At 44.6% G+C, this 18164-nt stretch overlaps 1 protein-coding gene across 1 annotated transcript in view; it reads left to right on the top strand.

Annotated features, from left to right (window-relative positions):
- The window catches only part of LOC135912771 (monocarboxylate transporter 9-like), a 120576-nt gene extending 102683 nt beyond the window's left edge, over positions 1–17893 (top strand). The window contains exon 5 of the mRNA XM_070532849.1: positions 15725–17893. Coding sequence (XP_070388950.1) covers positions 15725–15864 — 140 coding nt within the window. The 3' untranslated portion in view covers positions 15865–17893. The remainder of the gene's footprint in view (positions 1–15724) is intronic.
- Positions 17894–18164: the final 271 nt, after the last annotated feature.

Consider the following 18164-nt stretch of genomic DNA (forward strand, 5'->3'; position numbering starts at 1 on the left):
GCTCGAACCGATTATTAGAAACAGATGCATGCATGACTGTTCCCGCACGGTGGTGGTGTATGAACTGACACGATTTGGACCGTTGCTATCCAGACACCACAGGGTGCGGTTACGTCATTCCGATAAGGATTTTTTCAGGAACCCTTCAAAAAGAGAACACGTAAATAATAGTGCCACGGAAACTACTTTATTTGGCTTTCAGAGCACTCTCTTCAACTAGTCAAATAGAACTGATGCCCTAAAATAAATATTTGAAGTTATGCATTGATAATCTGAACTGATTAATCCAGTATCTGCATGTTAACTCGCATTTTACTAACCGACTTCATGAGCTGTAATTATATAGACTTTCCTGTCATTATGTATATCACCGATCCTGCTGCAGCTGGAAGCACCAGTTTGCCTTATCCTTCTCACATGTGCCTTTGTCGATAAGCTTAATTCTGCTTTAACATCACCGAATCAGAATTTATTTCGGTTTTATCATTTTCTCGATAGCAGTAGTCAACTGTGCGCTGCTCTTTGAACCCAGTTATTTAATTAGCTCGATAGGGATTTCATCGGTTCCTGATGCAGTGCTATTTTGTTTGTTTTTTAAGCAAAAGTTTTCTTTGTTAAACTTGGATATATCGCTTTTCTATGTTGGTGGATCTCGTTGAGTCTGCCCTACCCTTTCATTCTTGCCGATAAAATCATTAATGATGTCTCTCCCCTACGATAGCGAATCTTTTTCCTTTCAGACTGTTAGCATCCTCATCCCTGATAAAAATGTTTGAAATTGTTTTGGTTGCTGCTCCTAAGCTCTTACTTTATTGCAGAATCTTGTCTGTGTGTCTTTATTTCTTTTACGAAAGTCCTGCACCGAACGTTCTATTGTACTTCTATTTTTGTCTTGCACTAGTTGACTCGTCAACGTTTTCTTTTCCGCGTATTTGTTACGTTTAAGCAGTTCCTCTGGTTCGTGTAATCCTCACTTTTTGCTTCCCAGCGCTGCCTAGGCGCCTGGTTACGCTCTTCGATAGCGTGTTTTGCTTCCTCGTTTCATTTTTTTTAAAGCCAGATATTTACAGCCGTGTTTTCTTATCTTCTACTACATGACACATTCCAGCTACTTGTACGCTATAGACCTGTAGGATAGACTGACATTTTATTCTCTATGCTTTTTGATAGCCCTTCTATTTCCTTTTCACTCCTTTTAGATGTTCTTGTAGTATTTCTTCCTGTTGTGCGTCGGTGCCTCTACCAGAGTTCAAGGTAGTATCAGGGTCCTTCAATACTTTTAGTCTGATCATGAAACTTCTCCGAAAGTTTCATGCAGGCGGCGCTAGAGGCTTTGGCTTAAACAGAAAGTGAACAATCTGCTGTGCCTGATGGCCGGGCTGCGCGATAATGCAAATCTTTCAGGAGGAAAGGTGCCTCTCCAACATGTATTTAAACATGTGTGTAAGTCAACATGCAACGGGAGCTTTAGGCAAAATATTTTATGTGCGATGCGTTTGTCTTTATGTCATATGCAGCCCCAGCCTTTCCCGAACAAACTGTTTCGTTCAGTTGCCTCTATTTGCACTTTGCCTATTATGTTTGTTGGATAGGTAAGTTGTATTTTGCTAGCTAGTTCAGTTAGTTTGTTGCTTATTAGTAGATTAGGTAGTAAGGTAATTAAATTCGCTTAGTCATTACAGTCGAGCAGGTTATTAGTGAACAGTTTTATTATTTGAGTCACATAAATTAGTTTAAACAAAACTAACCAATCTGTTCGTTAGTTTTGTTAGCTTGATTATTTTATTAGTGTTACTTGCCTCAATTATTTGGATTAGTTCGTGTCTTACTACGTTATTACCATGTAATTAGTGGATTGATTTAATTCGTTTTCCTACTGTAGTTTGTTACGTTACTTATTGTTTACGTTAGTTAGTGTGATTAGATTTATTATTAAGATAGGTTACTTAGTAATTAGTTTAAAACTTACTTGAGTAATTACGTATTTGTTTGGTTGGCTAATCAGATTGTTAGCTTTGATAGTTCAGTAATTAGTCCATAATTCGTAATCAGTGGGTTACTAATGCAGTAGGAATTAGTAATGTCATAATTATGTTGTAATAATGATTAGTAACACGTTTAGTAATTTGGTAATTTAGCAATTACTGAGTAATCGGATTGTTTACCTTTGTGAGTTTTAAACGCAGGTTTTTAAGCGCAATTACATAAATGTGCGACGTGACCTTGCTCTTTGGTCGATCTTTCACAATGAAGTAGTCCAAGCGAACAATTTAAAGAGAGAATTAGGCCGTTGTTGAGAACGCAGTTGAACCTGGAAATGAAAGAAGGAATTCTAATTGTTTCGAAATTTTTCGCGTTTATGTTTCCGAACATTGTATAGAAACATAGGTGGCGAATCGCACATTGTATCAACATTATTAGCCCGCCGATACAAGCAGTCGACCTGCGCGCAATAGTGAGCATGCGCACATAATGCTTGTGGCGTCCGTTCGGTGTCTGCTCCAGTCCACTTAGAATCTGCGCCAGTGCCGCGGTGCATTTACTGCGGGCTCTATATGAAGCTCTCCCATAGCGTCGCGCGGAATTTTCATGACCAGAGGAAAGTGTTGAAGGATCCTAGTATTATGTTTAGGGTCGCGCACCAAGCTGCTTTCTTTGCTCACCTAGCGCGGAGTTTAGCATGGCTCAGTTTCCTCTGCTGAATCACGTTGCTGTGTGAGAAATGGCAACCTGGGAAAGCAATCTGGCTCTACGTTTTTGCTTGACTTCCTGAAGAGCTGGGCATATTCGTAGGCAGACAGCGTGGCCACGCATCCCCGCACGGGAGCTACCGCAATTTGCAGAATTCCTGTCTTCTGCCCAAAGATTGTCTGGAATGGTTCGTAATCCGTGTCCGGCGTGAAGCTCCTGACGTGATGAAATTTCTTCACAACGAATATAAGGGTTAGTCTCTTCTTCAAGTTGGCGGTTGTTTTTCTCGGTTCCAGATAATGTGCCAAAGGCGATTACGTCTGTTCTAGTGGTACCATCTTGAGAAACATGGGACATGTTACCATCGTCACACATCAACGCATGACAGACCTTTTGCAACGGCTTTTCAGGGTCGTAGTGGGCCAAGATTTGAGAGGAAAACATTGCTGATTTGATGAGAGTAAATGTCTCCCGGCATGATTTATCCGTGCACCACGGCGTACCTCTCTGCAGTAGTCCGATGAGCGGGCTTGCGAAGAGCGGGTTGACAGGTTCGGGACGAGTTCTCTGTAGCAATTTACAATTGAAGGTATGAATGTAGCTGCTGTCACTTGTAGATGCGTGGAGCGTCCCTCAGTGCTGTTGTCTTCTAAGAGGACGCATGGATGCCTTCTGCAGTGATTGTGTGTCCAATATATTGGTGTTAGTATTGCTAAAAGGTAGCATTTGTCCCATCGTATGAGGAAACCAGCCGCCGCCGGACAAGTTCATGATATTCAAAATTCCTGTCCTTCATTTTGCTGGTGATAGGAGTGTCATTCTAGTAGCAGTTCACCCCCCGCAAACCCTTTACCGCAGTTTCCAAGACACACTCAAAGACTCTTGGCAGTGAAATGTCCTCTATTCTAGGCATGTGAGTGACTTGTCCGTTGGTGTGTGTGGGCCCTAACTCCTGCAAGGCTAGTATGCTACTCCGGTTCAGCAGCATGCTCCCAAGCCAGTGTCACCCGAAAAGTTATGGTCCATGTCCCCTTCCAACAGATAAGGGCATGTTGCTGACTTGATCATTCTATCAGACCGAAATGTTGAGCGTAATAATGGGCTCGATGAAGGTTCAAGTACATCTTAAAAGGTTAGTTGTGTTTGGGTCAAGCTTCTTGTTAAAGAAAAGCTTCTTCTGTTGTTGTAGAAACCATAAACAGTGCCACATAATTGTCAAGCTTCAGACAGACAGGCTTGTTGTTAGCTATCACGCTGACGTCACGGGTGTATAGTTACGGTGCCTTACGGCATTTCAGATGGACCACGACGCTGTCATCCATGCTGTAATGCAACCTTTTCTAGAGCTTTTATTCCACCATTTGGGCTTTATTTTACATATCACAGCGACAGAAGTTTCGATTATGCACCTTAGTTTGAGATCTGCACTACGCGCCAGCGACGAGTGGACAACTTTTGGTCGCGTGGTTTGGCGAGCTACAGCGAAAACGGCACGATGACGACGCATACGGTTTAACAAGCACGTTGTGCAGGTTGGACAAACCTTTTTGATGAAAATGCGTCAGCACTGCCCTTCCAGAAGCGGACACCATGACAAGAGTCTTCTTGACTGCTTTCTGGAGCGTCCGTTTATTGTCTTTTAGTAAAGAAGAGGGCTCATCGCGTCACTTCGTACTTTAGACCACATACAATCAGCTGCAGAGGGCTTGGTCAAGACGACTTCCCAAATCGCATGTTTGGCCACTTTCAGCACGGCTAGAAAGCAAGTCGCAGTCTCATTGTCTACTTGACAGCGCTACTAAAACATAGCCCTCGCAGCGATGACCGACGGCTTCGGAGCCAAGTTGGTCCAGAGTAGCTCTTCCAGCCACTCAAATTGCTTGGCTGACGGCAGCTCCAGTGCTCCTAGTGACTAACAGCATGCAAGTTTTCGGATCAATAGGGCTTGGAAGGCATGTATCTTATCGTTCTCAGCAATCTGGTTGGCACATAGGTAAGAAGACAGTCTCTTTTCGAACAACGACGTTCAACGCAGCCCTACGGGGATGCGTTGAACGGCTCGATCTGTCTCAAGAGGCTCATGTTAGTGCAAGCTGCTTCGTTGCCTGATGCTGCGACTGTGGTAGCCCAGTTGGACAGGGAGGCACTTCAAATTATGGACGATGTTGTGTCACCTGAGCGAATGGAAGCAATATCCCATCCTCGTTGCCAATATGATGTGTTATCTCTGAAGCAGGCAGTAGGGCAGAAACATTCGTAAGAGAAAGTACGTTCATTCTTCGCGTCTGCGTCGTACGGAGGTTTACAGCAGAGTGGTGCGAGCAGGCCCGAGACCAGACATGCGGCTTCCAGCTTGAGCTCCCGGAGAGGCAGCGCAATCCGTCAGCACTATTATAAACAACTGCTGCAACGGCGCCCTCAGAATTTCTACGCCGCACGGCGGGCGTTGTCGTACAACACATTTCACCTTGAAATTTTTTAAACTGTGAACTGTATTCGCATCAAGTGGGAATATCGGTGATTAGGGTGGCCCAGCAGAAAAAGCTGCCAGAAATTGTAGCTTGTTGGACCCCACTTTTCTGGCAGATAATTGGAAAAAAGTCAGAAAATAGGAACACATTTTATACATTTACCAGACATAATGAATACATACGTTTTGCGCAATATATAAATTCGTGAGTTCATTGCCCGTGATAAAAATATGCTATTGTCGAAGGCTTAGCTTATAAATTTAGCCGTAGGAGTGAGTGAAGGTTATATCTCTAACATATATATTAAACTGACCAGAGCCCACAACAGCAGTTTGAGGGACTCTGCGATGCACTGGTAGTCGCTCCGAAAAAGCGCCATCCAAGAACTTTGATAACAATGCTCTGGTAGTTCTCGCAAAATGTGCAGCCTTTCCATGATAACTACAACTTTCTTATTTTTGAAGCAACTGTTCGTGATGAATACATTCAAAGGTTCTTGTGAAGTAGATAATAAGCCCGAGTACTAATTTCGCTGCGGCCATTAACGCCAGAATTCACCCTTTCTGAGCAAGTAAATTCAATTCTCTGCTCAGGTGTTTGCAGAAAGCATACTGAAATACAAACAGTGCGTTGTTCACGTTGTCATGCATACTACATTGTTTAGAAATAATTTATCAAGTACTGTTGAAAAAATGTGTAAGAAGTGAAAATTGTCGATTACTGGGCATTTTACACTCGCTGCCCTTTTTGCTGTATTATGGAGACTCGCGCAACTGGTATTTTACGGGGAAAGGTACCTTGGCTTAGCCAAAGGTTAAAATTGTATACGAGGCACGGCGCGAGAAGCTGAGCTGCATAATTGTTAGGCTTTACTAAAGTACTATGGACACCGTTACAGGTGCACTTGTTCAAGCCTCCTCTTCTAGGTATTAATTACATCATTCTTGCTAATTGGTCTCAAAATAGAGTTGCTTGCGTTGAGATCACCAAGTTCAAAATCAAATTTTCTTCATTTATCGAGGCTTACAAAGTATACATAAATATCCATGAATACGTTTCCTGATAACAAAGTACCGTGAATTTCAAATGCATCATCTGTATTATTTGCAAAGTTGCTGTATACAGTTAGTCACGTTTTTTACTTTAGCACCCATACAACGACCAAAAATAGCATTTAGATGGTATTTAGGCTGAAGTTTACTTAAATCATTATCTAACCGGTTCCAGAACATTTTATGCTTTCAAATCTTCCTCTTGCTTATTGTGTATTGTGTACATGTTGATCTTTCTCAGGTGATCACGTTTCACCGCATAACAAATGCTATCGCACAGCGCAGGACGCGCCTGCATGTACAGGAAGTTTCTGGAATAATATCGATGCTTCTATCCGGTGTCTGTTGTCGCGAATGGTTAAGATCTTTGTGGAAGACACGCGGGTCCCAGTGATTAGTCTGGAACATTCGACGACTGCTGTACAAAAGCCGACGCGATTGACCCACTGAACAGATTTTAAACGATCGCTGACTGGGTTCACCGCTGTCGTTGTGCTTTAAGTGTAGCCTGTTTTGTGGGCACAGGTTCGCCCAATAAAAGCTAGTTTTGTCTTTCACAGCAATGCTACTGTGTTCTTTAACGTCACCACCACGTGACTGTATCAACTGTTTCTATAACACATTCTCATTTCTAATCTTCTTGTGACCTCTGAACTCAGACAATGCTTACGAGATTTTCTGACATCAAACGGATTTAATGAGTGTATCTGGTGCTAGGTGCCGCAAACCTCTCACAACAGAATGAATAATTGAAAACGATTTGGAAAAAATGAACTTTAATAAGAATTTCCAGGAACACTACTGTTACTGAGAAAGTTTTTGACAGTGTCGGTAGAACATATTGGAAATAAGTTCCACCTAATTTCGGAGCACCATTAAGAGCTCCACAGATTTCTGTGGGGATGGGACAAATACATAATTAAAGTACTTGTAGCCTTTCCATTGTGGAAGCATTTCTACAGCAATGAATCGTTCTTAGTAAATCACTTAACAGACATGAAGGTTATGAAAAACATGAACGTCTTGAAGGGGCTAATTGCTTTAGCAACGAATCGTAATTGAAGCTAATGTCCACATCGTTTAGTATTATCAGGATTTACATTATGCGTTATTTACGTTATCAGAGCAGTAACATCTCAGTGACATCTCTTAAGCAGTAGTATTTTAAATATCAATCATAACAAGAAAACACACCGTTTAGCCGGTTTAATGGAAACTAAAGTAACAATTTTTAGCAAATTGCTAGTCCATTATTATTCTTCAATACCAGAAAAGTTAAATTTCGCCAGGAAAACACAATTGGAATCTTTTCTAAAAGAGACTTTACTTATATCAAGGCTTAAATTTCGGGAACATGGACTGAGCCAAACCCTACAAATACAAAAATAAATGTTAAATATGCGACGTCACACCGCTTGCGGCGTTTCAGTACGACATTAACAAATAATAAACTTTGTCATGTATTTTAAAAGCATAAACAGTCTATTCAAACGGCACTAATCACATTTGAGTTTCTGCTTATCAGTCTAAAATTATTTAGTGTTTCTCTCTAAGGTCCGTTGGAAAAAGGCAGGAACTGACTAAAAACGTTTCTCCGAAAACATTTATTACCTGCAAAGCTGCCTGCTCGATTTTAAGATAAACAATAGTTGTTCAGCACTGCTCCAGACAGGTTCGTATATTGAACCATGTAGACGCAAATGTTTTGTGGAAGGTATAAGTGTTGTGAGGCACATGATATCGCTTCGAAAAGGCGGCGATATATATTATAGAATAATGACGTGGGACAGTCGGCGTATCGATGAAACTGCACTAATTGTGGATGGCACACTTTTCGGTTCTTCGGCAACAAACGCAGAGCAAAAACAACCTCAGTGTCCTCCCAGTCTTTAGAAGGAGCACTAGCGAAGATTGGTATGTGGACCTCTCAATGGCGAACTGCACCTCTGCCGCGGGTCGGCCCGGCATTCCACTGCCTTCGGAATCGGCCCATGTATGGGGAGTGCTTAACGCCTGGTCCACTTCCACCGCGGGTCGGCCCGGCATTGCACGCCCTACGTGATTGGCCCACGTAGTCGACGTGCCTAACGCCTGCTTCACCTCTGCCGTGCGCCGGCCCGACATTGCACCCCCTTCGGTATCGGTCCACGTATAGGGAGTCCTTACCGCCTGCTTCACTCCGCCGCGCGTTGGCTCGGCATTTGCATTATCTTCAGCATATTTTGTCGACGCACGGACAGGATCCTGGGGGAACCAGTCCTTAAGAGCTTCGCTGTAAAATATGCGGAGTCCATGCACTGTGGGAATCAATTTGAGCGGAGATTTAACTGGGGTTTTCGAAAAACGCGGTTCTTCTTTATCGACCATTTGCAAGTACAGGACATAGGACTAAGTGGGACACATTATTCACCGGAAATTCTGCCTGGCTAAACGTAAACTTGTTGTGCTTGAGTATACACACATTCCAAGCATAGCGACCTATGACGACGATAGAATGATCATATCCGCATGAGAATGACTATAACACGACGACGCAATGGCGGCAACGGTGTAACGTATGTTGCAAGCACTCTCGACTTGTACACTACTGAGAAAAGGAGATGTTAGATAGCGGCTCGATAGACCGGCGCCCTTAGTGTGCCCGTCCTGCAGCAGGTACAACGGCGCCTAATATGACAACACTTTCGCGGGAACTTATTCAGGAGAGTAACTGACCCACGTTGGCCGCTGCCAAACTGGTTTGGAGAGTTTAGGGGCCTTGATCGAGAAACAAGAGTATTTGTCGAGCTACAGTACTAGTTGGATGTTTATTTAATAAAATACTAAGGACAAAGAACAGGAAGGAAAGGAAGCTACAGTACTAGTTGGATGTTTATTTAATAAAATACTAAGGGCAAAGAACGGGAAGGAATGGAAATTAACTGGTAGTGACACTGTGACTGTCAAGCTTGGACGACTGACACCTGAAGAACGGTGAGAATGGGTGATAGAGAGGAAATAAAGGACAGGGAGGGACCACAAGAGACAGGTGAGACTAGAGAAAGGAGCGATTTACATATATCTGATTGAGTGACTAGGTAGCGGTTGCGCATTGTAAGCTTGTAGAATGACCTGCTTGAGAAGTTTGTCCCCAACCCTACAGACTGGCACCGTCAGGTCATGTAGAGCAGCAGCTCGAGGAAGTCGTGCAATGTTTTGTAAGCCATCTGCCACGTGCAAGATGGACCGCGCTGCAATAGGAGCGCATCGGTGCTGTCTGAGGGAGAGACGAGAGCGGGAGGCTGTGCAGCAGAGAGAAGAGCCGGTCGTACATTCTTGGAAAAAAGGGGGAGCGATAAAGGAGGAACTAGCCATTTTCCTCCTTCAACCCGGTGAGTTCCTCCTTCACAGGCACTGCACATGTCGCGCCCTCTTGCGGCAATCGAAAGGGAGGAACGCTTGTCCCTTGCGTGCGTATCTTGTGTCGCCGCTGCCGGTGACCCGAACAACGACTACCATAATTTCTTTTCGACGAAAAGTAATGCTAAGTAGCATAACATCAGGTCTAAACCTTTCATGAGAAGCGACCATCAGTGTCAAACTTCTAGCCCGAAGGGGAGCTGCGATACGAGAGTAGCTCGACTCGAAAGCAGCGTCCGGCTGCTGATGCACAGCGAGACGAGCCCGTACTGAGGCATCTCGGCCTAGACGCCTCAAATATCTGCCAGCCTTTCTTGATTTGATGCGTGAAATTAGGATGAGGAGGAGGTTAAACTACATCAAATCTATAACATTTGTGGTCGTTTTGAAGTGCCATCCTCGAAGGCTTCGAAGCGAAAGCAAAATACGTTTGCTGGCGCCGTCGCCACGTAGCCGAGCGGTACGAGCGCATCACCGCCGCAAGCTACGCCTCCAAATCTACAAATGGAACACAAACTCTGCCGCAAGAGTAAGGAGGCACATGAGTGTACTACGCAACCAGATATACAGCATTATATCCAGCGTCACTTGCGGGCCGGTTCGTCTGGGTCTCCGCCCGCCAGTGGTGGCTTCTCCGCGATGCACTGTGTAGCGCGCAGGACACTACAGAGACGGGAAGCGCCGACCAGCAATACAAGATGTATTTCCTAAAAGAAGCGGTAAAACCAAACGTACAAACAAAATGTATCCAGAAAGTAAACTTTAAAAAAAAAGCGTTTACTGGCGTCCCCGTGGAAACTTGCACACACAGCTGTCGGCGTCTGTGAAGAAAAGAAGACACCCTCGGAGATAACATGTAGACTGACGACTGAAACTACAAAGTACGTAAAGTCTAATGAAAGACACAAGTGTACGGGGCAAACGAATGTACCCAGACGTGAACGGGACACCAAGCTAATGGCACACACATGGTGACGACACCATTGTGCACTGTTTCGAGTGCCTGGATTCTAGAAAGCTGCGGAGCACTGTCGAACACGAACGTTGGTGCGGAGCGCAACCATCCTCTCTATAAGAGAAAGCACGGCTAGCGTGGGAGCAGACGCGGCCTTGCAGTAGAGGTGCACGTAGGAAGACGGTGTACTTCATAGTCTGAGATATCCTTCTCGGTCACTTGTCGCGATGTTACGCTTCCACCACTGTATTTACGCTGTGGTTATAGAAGTTGTAGTCTAGTAGACTGCATTGCAACAATAATCGTTACGATGACTCTCCTGGAGATTGATATAACACAGCAGACACCAGCCGTAAGCCTTCTGATATAGTCAAAGGTGAGCGGGGCCAGTTACGCAAATCGCAGTGAGTAATATTTATTTCTCGTATGAAGTCGTACCCTGACACCGGGGCGTGTAAATTGTATCATTGCCCACTTGGATGCTCTGCCAGTATTTCCATTCCGTTCTCATCCAACCACTGTATCCTCACAAATTCCACGCAGATGCTCAGCGTGTAGCAGCGAACGACGCCCTCGACGTAGCCGAATACTTTTCGTCTGTGGACAGGATGGCAAAATGAGATTTCGAAGGCTTGCTCGTAAGCAGTGGCTTCAGCGCCGCGTCAGATTCATCCCTACACTATACGGCCGGCCTCAATGCCGGCAGCCCCCGGCAAGCCACGTGACGGCTTGCGCGTACCCGCTGCGGCGTGCGGACGCAGCGGATAGCAGATTCTTTGCCACTTCTGTATGAAATTAGGCGAGAAAACGTTGAAGCGATCTCAATGGAATGCATTTTGTGAACGTCAGCGGTTCACGAAGTGTGATCCGCTACGGCTTTGAACTGAACGGCTCAGAACGCCATCGCCACAGTGTTGACAATTGAAAATCTCTAGTGAAAAGCAGTCAATATAATGCGATTTTGTATAATATGTCTGTGTATTTGGCGCTGCTATCAGGTGACTATACCCAAACAAGTATTCTGTCGAAATTCATTGCTGAATTACGTATAACAGAGACTCGCTGACTGGCACTACACCGCAGGCCGAAACATCATGGCTATAAAGAAGGTTCCAAGGCATGTGGATGTAGGCAGCCTGAGAAGTGTTTGTCTATGTTTGTGCGTTTATGTATAGGGTTGCTCTGTTGTGTATAGCATGTGCGAAAGTGTTCCGTCTTGCTCTGTTCTGCATATTATGAGCGTGAAAGTGTTGCTCTGTCGTGACCTTGCCGTAATAAAAGTGCAGAACGTCGGTATTTTGTGCTTTTTTTACAGCTTTTAGCGTCATCTATGGTGTCGCCCCGTAACTATATGTTTCAAGCCTCTCCAGGTGGCGCTGAGCATGTCGTTTACATAAGCGTGCATGTGTGTGTGCGACGAATTTATGTATGGATACCTCTTTGTTTACGTAAGTTCAACATCGCGATGTTCTAAATAGTCCTTTTCCGATTGCATTTCTTTTCGCGCTTCTACAGTGATTAGAGCGACGCTGCACCAGCATTAATAACATGATCAGACGGCCGGGAACGGCGAGTGATAAGAGTGGCAGACGAGTGGAAGGCATCGCTACAATATTGCGCCGTACTTGCGCCTGGTTCCTTGTATGCGCCAGAGAAAGCTTAGGGAGACAGTTTTTTTTTTGTGCAAATATCAGTAACGTACACTATGCTTATGAGGCGTACGTTGTTTTCCTGCCGCGGACTACCACAGTTGGTAGGCCTAGTTGAATCCATCGCTTCGTTTCGCTTGCCTGCAGTCGGCCATTTTGGTTTTGGTAGGGAGAAGCCGTTCCTCCCATGAATGAAGGGTAAAAGTTGCTCCATTTAAAGACGAACATAAGAGACATCACCTTTTCTCTCTTAGAAGAGCAAGGTGGGTCACTTCTTTTTTTCTTATAGTGTTCTTTAGCGGCAAGCGTCTGTCGCACAGGTGAGCTATTAGACGAGCCTCTGGAGAGGTTGCTCCAGTGCATCTTAAGTGCATCTCCTATACCCTGATCTGCATAGCGCATGCGGATGCTGCTGTAAAAATATTTCTCTTACTAATATGGATCCTTTTTATCTTGGCTGTGAGCAAGATCCTCCACCTGCGAACTCCAACCTACGCACCGGGAGAGCTCAGTGCCTCCGCACGAGTGGAAGACACCAGCACAAGAACCAACGGGGATTTGCGTGTGGCATCATGAGACTGCCATGATGACACTAGAATCTCTATGGTGAAGTGACGATGATGGAAGGACCTCGATGGTGGACGACAACAGAATGACGACCACAGGATGGCAACGGAGTAATTGTGACGATGGTATGACGGTGACAACAATAGAATGTTATGACGTAGATTATGTGACAGCATCATGTGAGTGCTGTCACTATATTTAACTGATTACAGTGATATAACGATGACTGTGTGACGCCGACCGCGTGACAACGACTGCGTGAAGACAATCGTATGCCGAAGCTGGAACGAAAATAACCACATGACGACTACAGGTCGACAATGGCGCCGTGATGACGATATGACAACGCAGTGGTGGTTACAGAAGGAAGACAGCGCAAGGTAGACGACGACATTACAACGCGCGAATGAAGACAGTGGCATGAGAGCGATCAAATAACGACAATAGAATGAAAGCTAGAGCGAAAGCTAAGGCATTGCATGGTTAGCCTTGGTTAATGTTGATTGCAATTCCAGATTAGTCGGGTTCTCTAGCTATGTTGCGGCGCTTAGCCAGTCGTTCGGCGCGCTGTTCGTCTGTTTCCTGTACGATTCGTTTCCTCTTCATGTCGTTCCGATGTCGATTCCAGGCCTCCTCCTGCTTATCAGAATTGTCGCCGTCCATACTGCCACCTCAAGTGTGGTTGCGACGCACGCGAACTCTCCTTTTCAATGCTCCGACATTTTATCAGGCATGCGACGCAGCTGGCAAAGCGAGTGGACGTGAGCACAATGACGAGGTAGGTCGTGTGACGTCATACCAAACGGGGGAAGCAGAAAGGCGTGGCGCTGCGCAGCGGCGGAACAGCTGTGGCTCGGTGCTACTAGTGGCGCATGCGCAGTAGTGACTAGGGAGCGAAAGAGAGAGAGAAATATCTGCGGCGAGGCGCGAGCTGGGACGTCATGTGCCTCCTCGGAGCACCGCCTCGGCGAAATCGCAAGTTCCCGGCCAGTAAAGCTTTCGCTTTAAGCATAGTTGCCACTCCCTGGGACGCCGAGATGACACAAATGGCGCATGGCCGTTTCCCCGAGGAAAGCCACCCCGAAGTAGTGGCTGCCCAGAACTGAGATGCTGGCGAAGAAAACCAGTTGGGGCTAACAGATCTCTGCAATTTCCTCGGTCCGAACGTTTCACCACCTTGCGCCTGCTGCAACTTGGTGGGGAGGCCGGTCTGGTATTCCATATGCAACAGTGTTGTCTGTGTTTATTGATTGGCTCTCCTCCTTTTGGGTTGTGACCTGTGTGAGTGGCTACAACCAAGAGGGAGGGTTGGAATAAATCTGTTGTAATGATGGTGCGGAGAAAGAAAAAGCTGCTCTGGGCCTTGGAAAAGAGGCTCATCCAGACGCTCGTCGATAAACACGAGCTTTTTCTGTTTCTCCTTTTCAAGGATGTAAATAAGGTTTTTTCATGTGCCAGTAAACCAGTTGGTTTTAGATTTCCCAACTTACAAGCTTGGGATTTCTTCAACGAAAATCCTCGGCCATGCTAAGATATGGCGCCGGGTTCAAGAGATAACCTAGCTCCGCAACAACCTGCTGCCCTGGCCGCCTCGATTTGCTATATCTGGCCCTTGGGCATACCACGTCCAGTACATACCGGCCAATCGTGCAGCACAGCAGGCAGCCGCCTGAGAATAACCCAATAAGTGGAGAGAGGAGGGAGAAAAACTTGGCTTTAAAAACGCCAGCCACAGTATGAACATGGCTTAAAGCAACTTGCTTCTTTGCGGCTAAGTTGGAAACATCAGCTGTGTAGCCCAGCAGTTCTTGGATAGGCCGCTCCTTCATAACTAATCCGCTGGTCATCAAAATAATTTCACAACATAACTTTTTCATACTCAAAAACCTGAAAATACTGATATCACCAGGTTTGCAATAAATAGGAACTTCATTTTACCTAAAATCCATACTAATTATGGCAAACAGAGCGTCCATTTTTCATCTATCGCATTTTGGAACACACTACCAATTTACATAAAAACACTTAAAATTCACGAATTCAGGAAACAACTAAAAGATTACATTATGTCGAATACTGATGCCTAGTCCATACTCATAACATTTCTTTCAGGGTCCCTTCATTTCATTTTCATTGCCATACCGTTAGGTTTCTGTTCTTGCATCACATATACATTCGAGTTAACAAATTCTACTGTACGAGATTGTGTTACAGAGCTTTTTTTCATGACATTTATGCATATGTAATTCTCCAATCATGGTATTCATACTAAAACCTGTAATTTTTTACCAATGTGTTGAAAACTGCTGTACTTTTGTTTTATTACGTTTACTTTGTAAAGGAGGTCCCATTGCAGTCTTTGACTCCGGGACCTCCTCCTGAATATTACCAACTTGTAATCATTCTAATGATCTCAATAAAAACCGATTCTGATTCTGAAGGGCAAGTTTTCCGGAAGCACCAGAAACATTCTCGATGGATCGATAATGAAATGCTCCAAAGGCATCGGTTGTCATAATCAAAAGTGTGATAGTTATTCAACAAAATTGCAAAAGCACAGATAATATGGCAATATGCTGAGCAACACTATGTGTAACCTCTATTATTTCGGCACGCATCAGCTAATGAAGGTGATATTTATATTGCTATGTACCCGTTCCGACATGCGCTTTTCTTTTATAGACATATTGTTCTGATATAATAGATAGCTGCGTAAGTTGGGCTAACATCATGATATGGAATGAAGTAGAGCAGGGTAGAGGAGAGCTGTGTCTTATGTTCGTTATGTGTTGGGGTTCGGTTTATTTATGTTATATAAAATATTACAATGGGAGAGACGCACCTTAGGGAATATTGATATCATTGTTAGGCTACACTGCTATGCGACTCTTATGCCGTATTCAACCTAAGTAAAGCTAAAATCTTCTTTATTTACTGCAGGTTTATTTCGGGACATCTGCGGCTCCTACGACGACCTCTTCTTCATCATGGCTGGCGCGCTGATGGTCTCCTTTGTATTATATGCTGGACTTCTAGCGAATGATCTAGTCAAGTCAAGAAAGCTAACAATTTCCACGTAGTAATGCTGCTATTATATAGTCATAGGTTATTTCTATTTTTGTTAGTTTCCTTTTTGTAGGTTGACATCGTTAAACAATGTACACACAGTTTTCATGTTCAGCATACTACGCGGCAACTTTCGTACATGACTGAACTCCCTGAGCCATTCTTTGAGGAGATTCTATTGCGAATGGGAGAGTGGTTTCTATAGTACCGGCTGTTGTTCGATCGCGAAAAATGCCAGGAGAACACGCTGTACAACAATATAATTTATTGTACCTCTCTTAGACAGCTCGGCGTTCTGGCCACGGGTGAATAGGAGGGCTTGATTGCGGAGAAAAAAATGACGATGTTAACTTCTTTCACTAGACGAACGTTGTGAGTGCGCCGTGACAAAACCAAAATTACCAATTTTCCCTGCATTCCTAGCGATAAAGTGTTGCCCACACATGAACAAAGAACTCATCTGGACAACACGGCGTTCGTGTTGTCCACTTCTTTTGTGTCCGTGTCTGCACGCCTTACCCCCTTCTGGCATTATGAATCATTACCAACTAGCCCAGCTTTGTGTCGCTCATAAGAAAGTACGTACCATTCTGGTAAACACGGTGACGATGGCCAATAAACGTTGCCAACATACATCGCTACAGTTATCTTAATGAAGAATAAAATTGACAAAGGCAGCTGTATTGAACACCTTACTTTTCCGGGCTTGCGAATGTTACGAAGTGCTGTGTTTTTCTGGAATACATTTTTATTGACAGAATTTTCAGAAATAGAAGAATGGAACAGTCTTCCCAAAGCCGTGGTTTCAGAGTCACATCCCTCCAAATTTATGCAGTTACTATCAGACCATTTGAACACAAAATAGCCACTTTTCCTCATGTTTCCTCTCCCAGCAATCCGACTTGCTTGTTTCATCGCCTATTTTTCCGTCTCTTCTTTTTTGCCACTTTTGTTTAGCGTTTTTTTACATTTACGTGTACAGTTTTCTTCAAATTTATTGCTACTCAGTTGTAGATATTTGCATTGTTCTGTTTATACTTGATGTTTTCTATACAGTTGATTGATTATTTTTATTACCTTTGTTTTTTTTTATTTGGGCTGATGTATGGCACTTTCTCATCGCTGTCTCCCCCCCCCCCCTCCACCTCCCGCTATGTAATGTGCCTGAAGGGACCCTTAAGGGAACAATAAATTATGATGATGATGATGAAATTAAGTTGCACAGCCGCAGTGCTTACTTATGGAGTTGCGGTGGCGTAATGATCCATACATTTACTGCGCGCGATGGGCATTATGGTGCGAATTCCTATGGTATCGCTCAATTCACTCAATCTTCCCCATGTGAAAGGGACAGTCTTTTGCAGTGTTTTTCTCATCGTGGTGCCCCCAAATAACAATACATTATTTTCCTAATATTTTGTGTCCCATTGCTGCCCCTCGCCTCTTAAACAGTACGCGTCGTCGTGCTCTGCGCATATTTAGACTAAATATAAGTGAACAAGACCATATATGGGCATAGATATAAAGCACATGAGGGCGTCAGCGGGCGTAAAGCAGGGGGTGATTCGAGATCGCCGGGAAAGGCGTTTGTCCAGCAGTAGACATCAAATGGGTGGATGATCGAACGAGAACCACGATAAGACCTCAACAAGCAGGTCTTCAGAAATTGGTCGAACATGATATTAGCCACAATCTTAAAATGGGTGTAGTGCATGTTCGCGACGGCGCACCCCGCAACACCGCATCGCACCACGCCATAGTGTGCACTGGTCCGTATGGACTCAATAGCTTCCTTTCACAGACAGAGCTTTATTCCAATTCTCGTCTCGGTCAAACAGCCATCCGCGGTACGACGGGCGCTACCGCCTTGTATGGGCGCTGCCGGAGGCGCTGCGGCATGCTGCACGCGGCGCGCGCCTCACGGACTGCTGGCATTGAATAGGGCACAGACAACTCTGTCTCAACGCCAAAAGATGACGATCAAGTGTGTAGTGCCATGTATCTGCTTTTTGAACCTGGCCATCAGAAAGGACAAATAAAACTTCAGCCGACAAGAAGTTACAGTTTGAGTGATGTTGTGAATAAACATTTGGATGAACTCAGAATCAATATGCTTTCTGTCTTGTTTGGGAAGTAACTAACGTATGTAATCCAGTCTTCACTGGTGGCCAGGATGATCTCGCTTTGCTCTCGCAACTTGCCCGGATGTTCTCGCTTGAGTGCCCGGATAACGGCTCTGGCTTTTGGCTCAAGGTCACTTCAATGTCGCCGACAACGGGAGCTAGAGGCATTTCATGCTTAAAATGTTGGAAAT

Source organism: Dermacentor albipictus, chromosome 2 (genome assembly GCF_038994185.2).
Source record: "Dermacentor albipictus isolate Rhodes 1998 colony chromosome 2, USDA_Dalb.pri_finalv2, whole genome shotgun sequence".
Taxonomy (NCBI): domain Eukaryota; kingdom Metazoa; phylum Arthropoda; class Arachnida; order Ixodida; family Ixodidae; genus Dermacentor; species Dermacentor albipictus.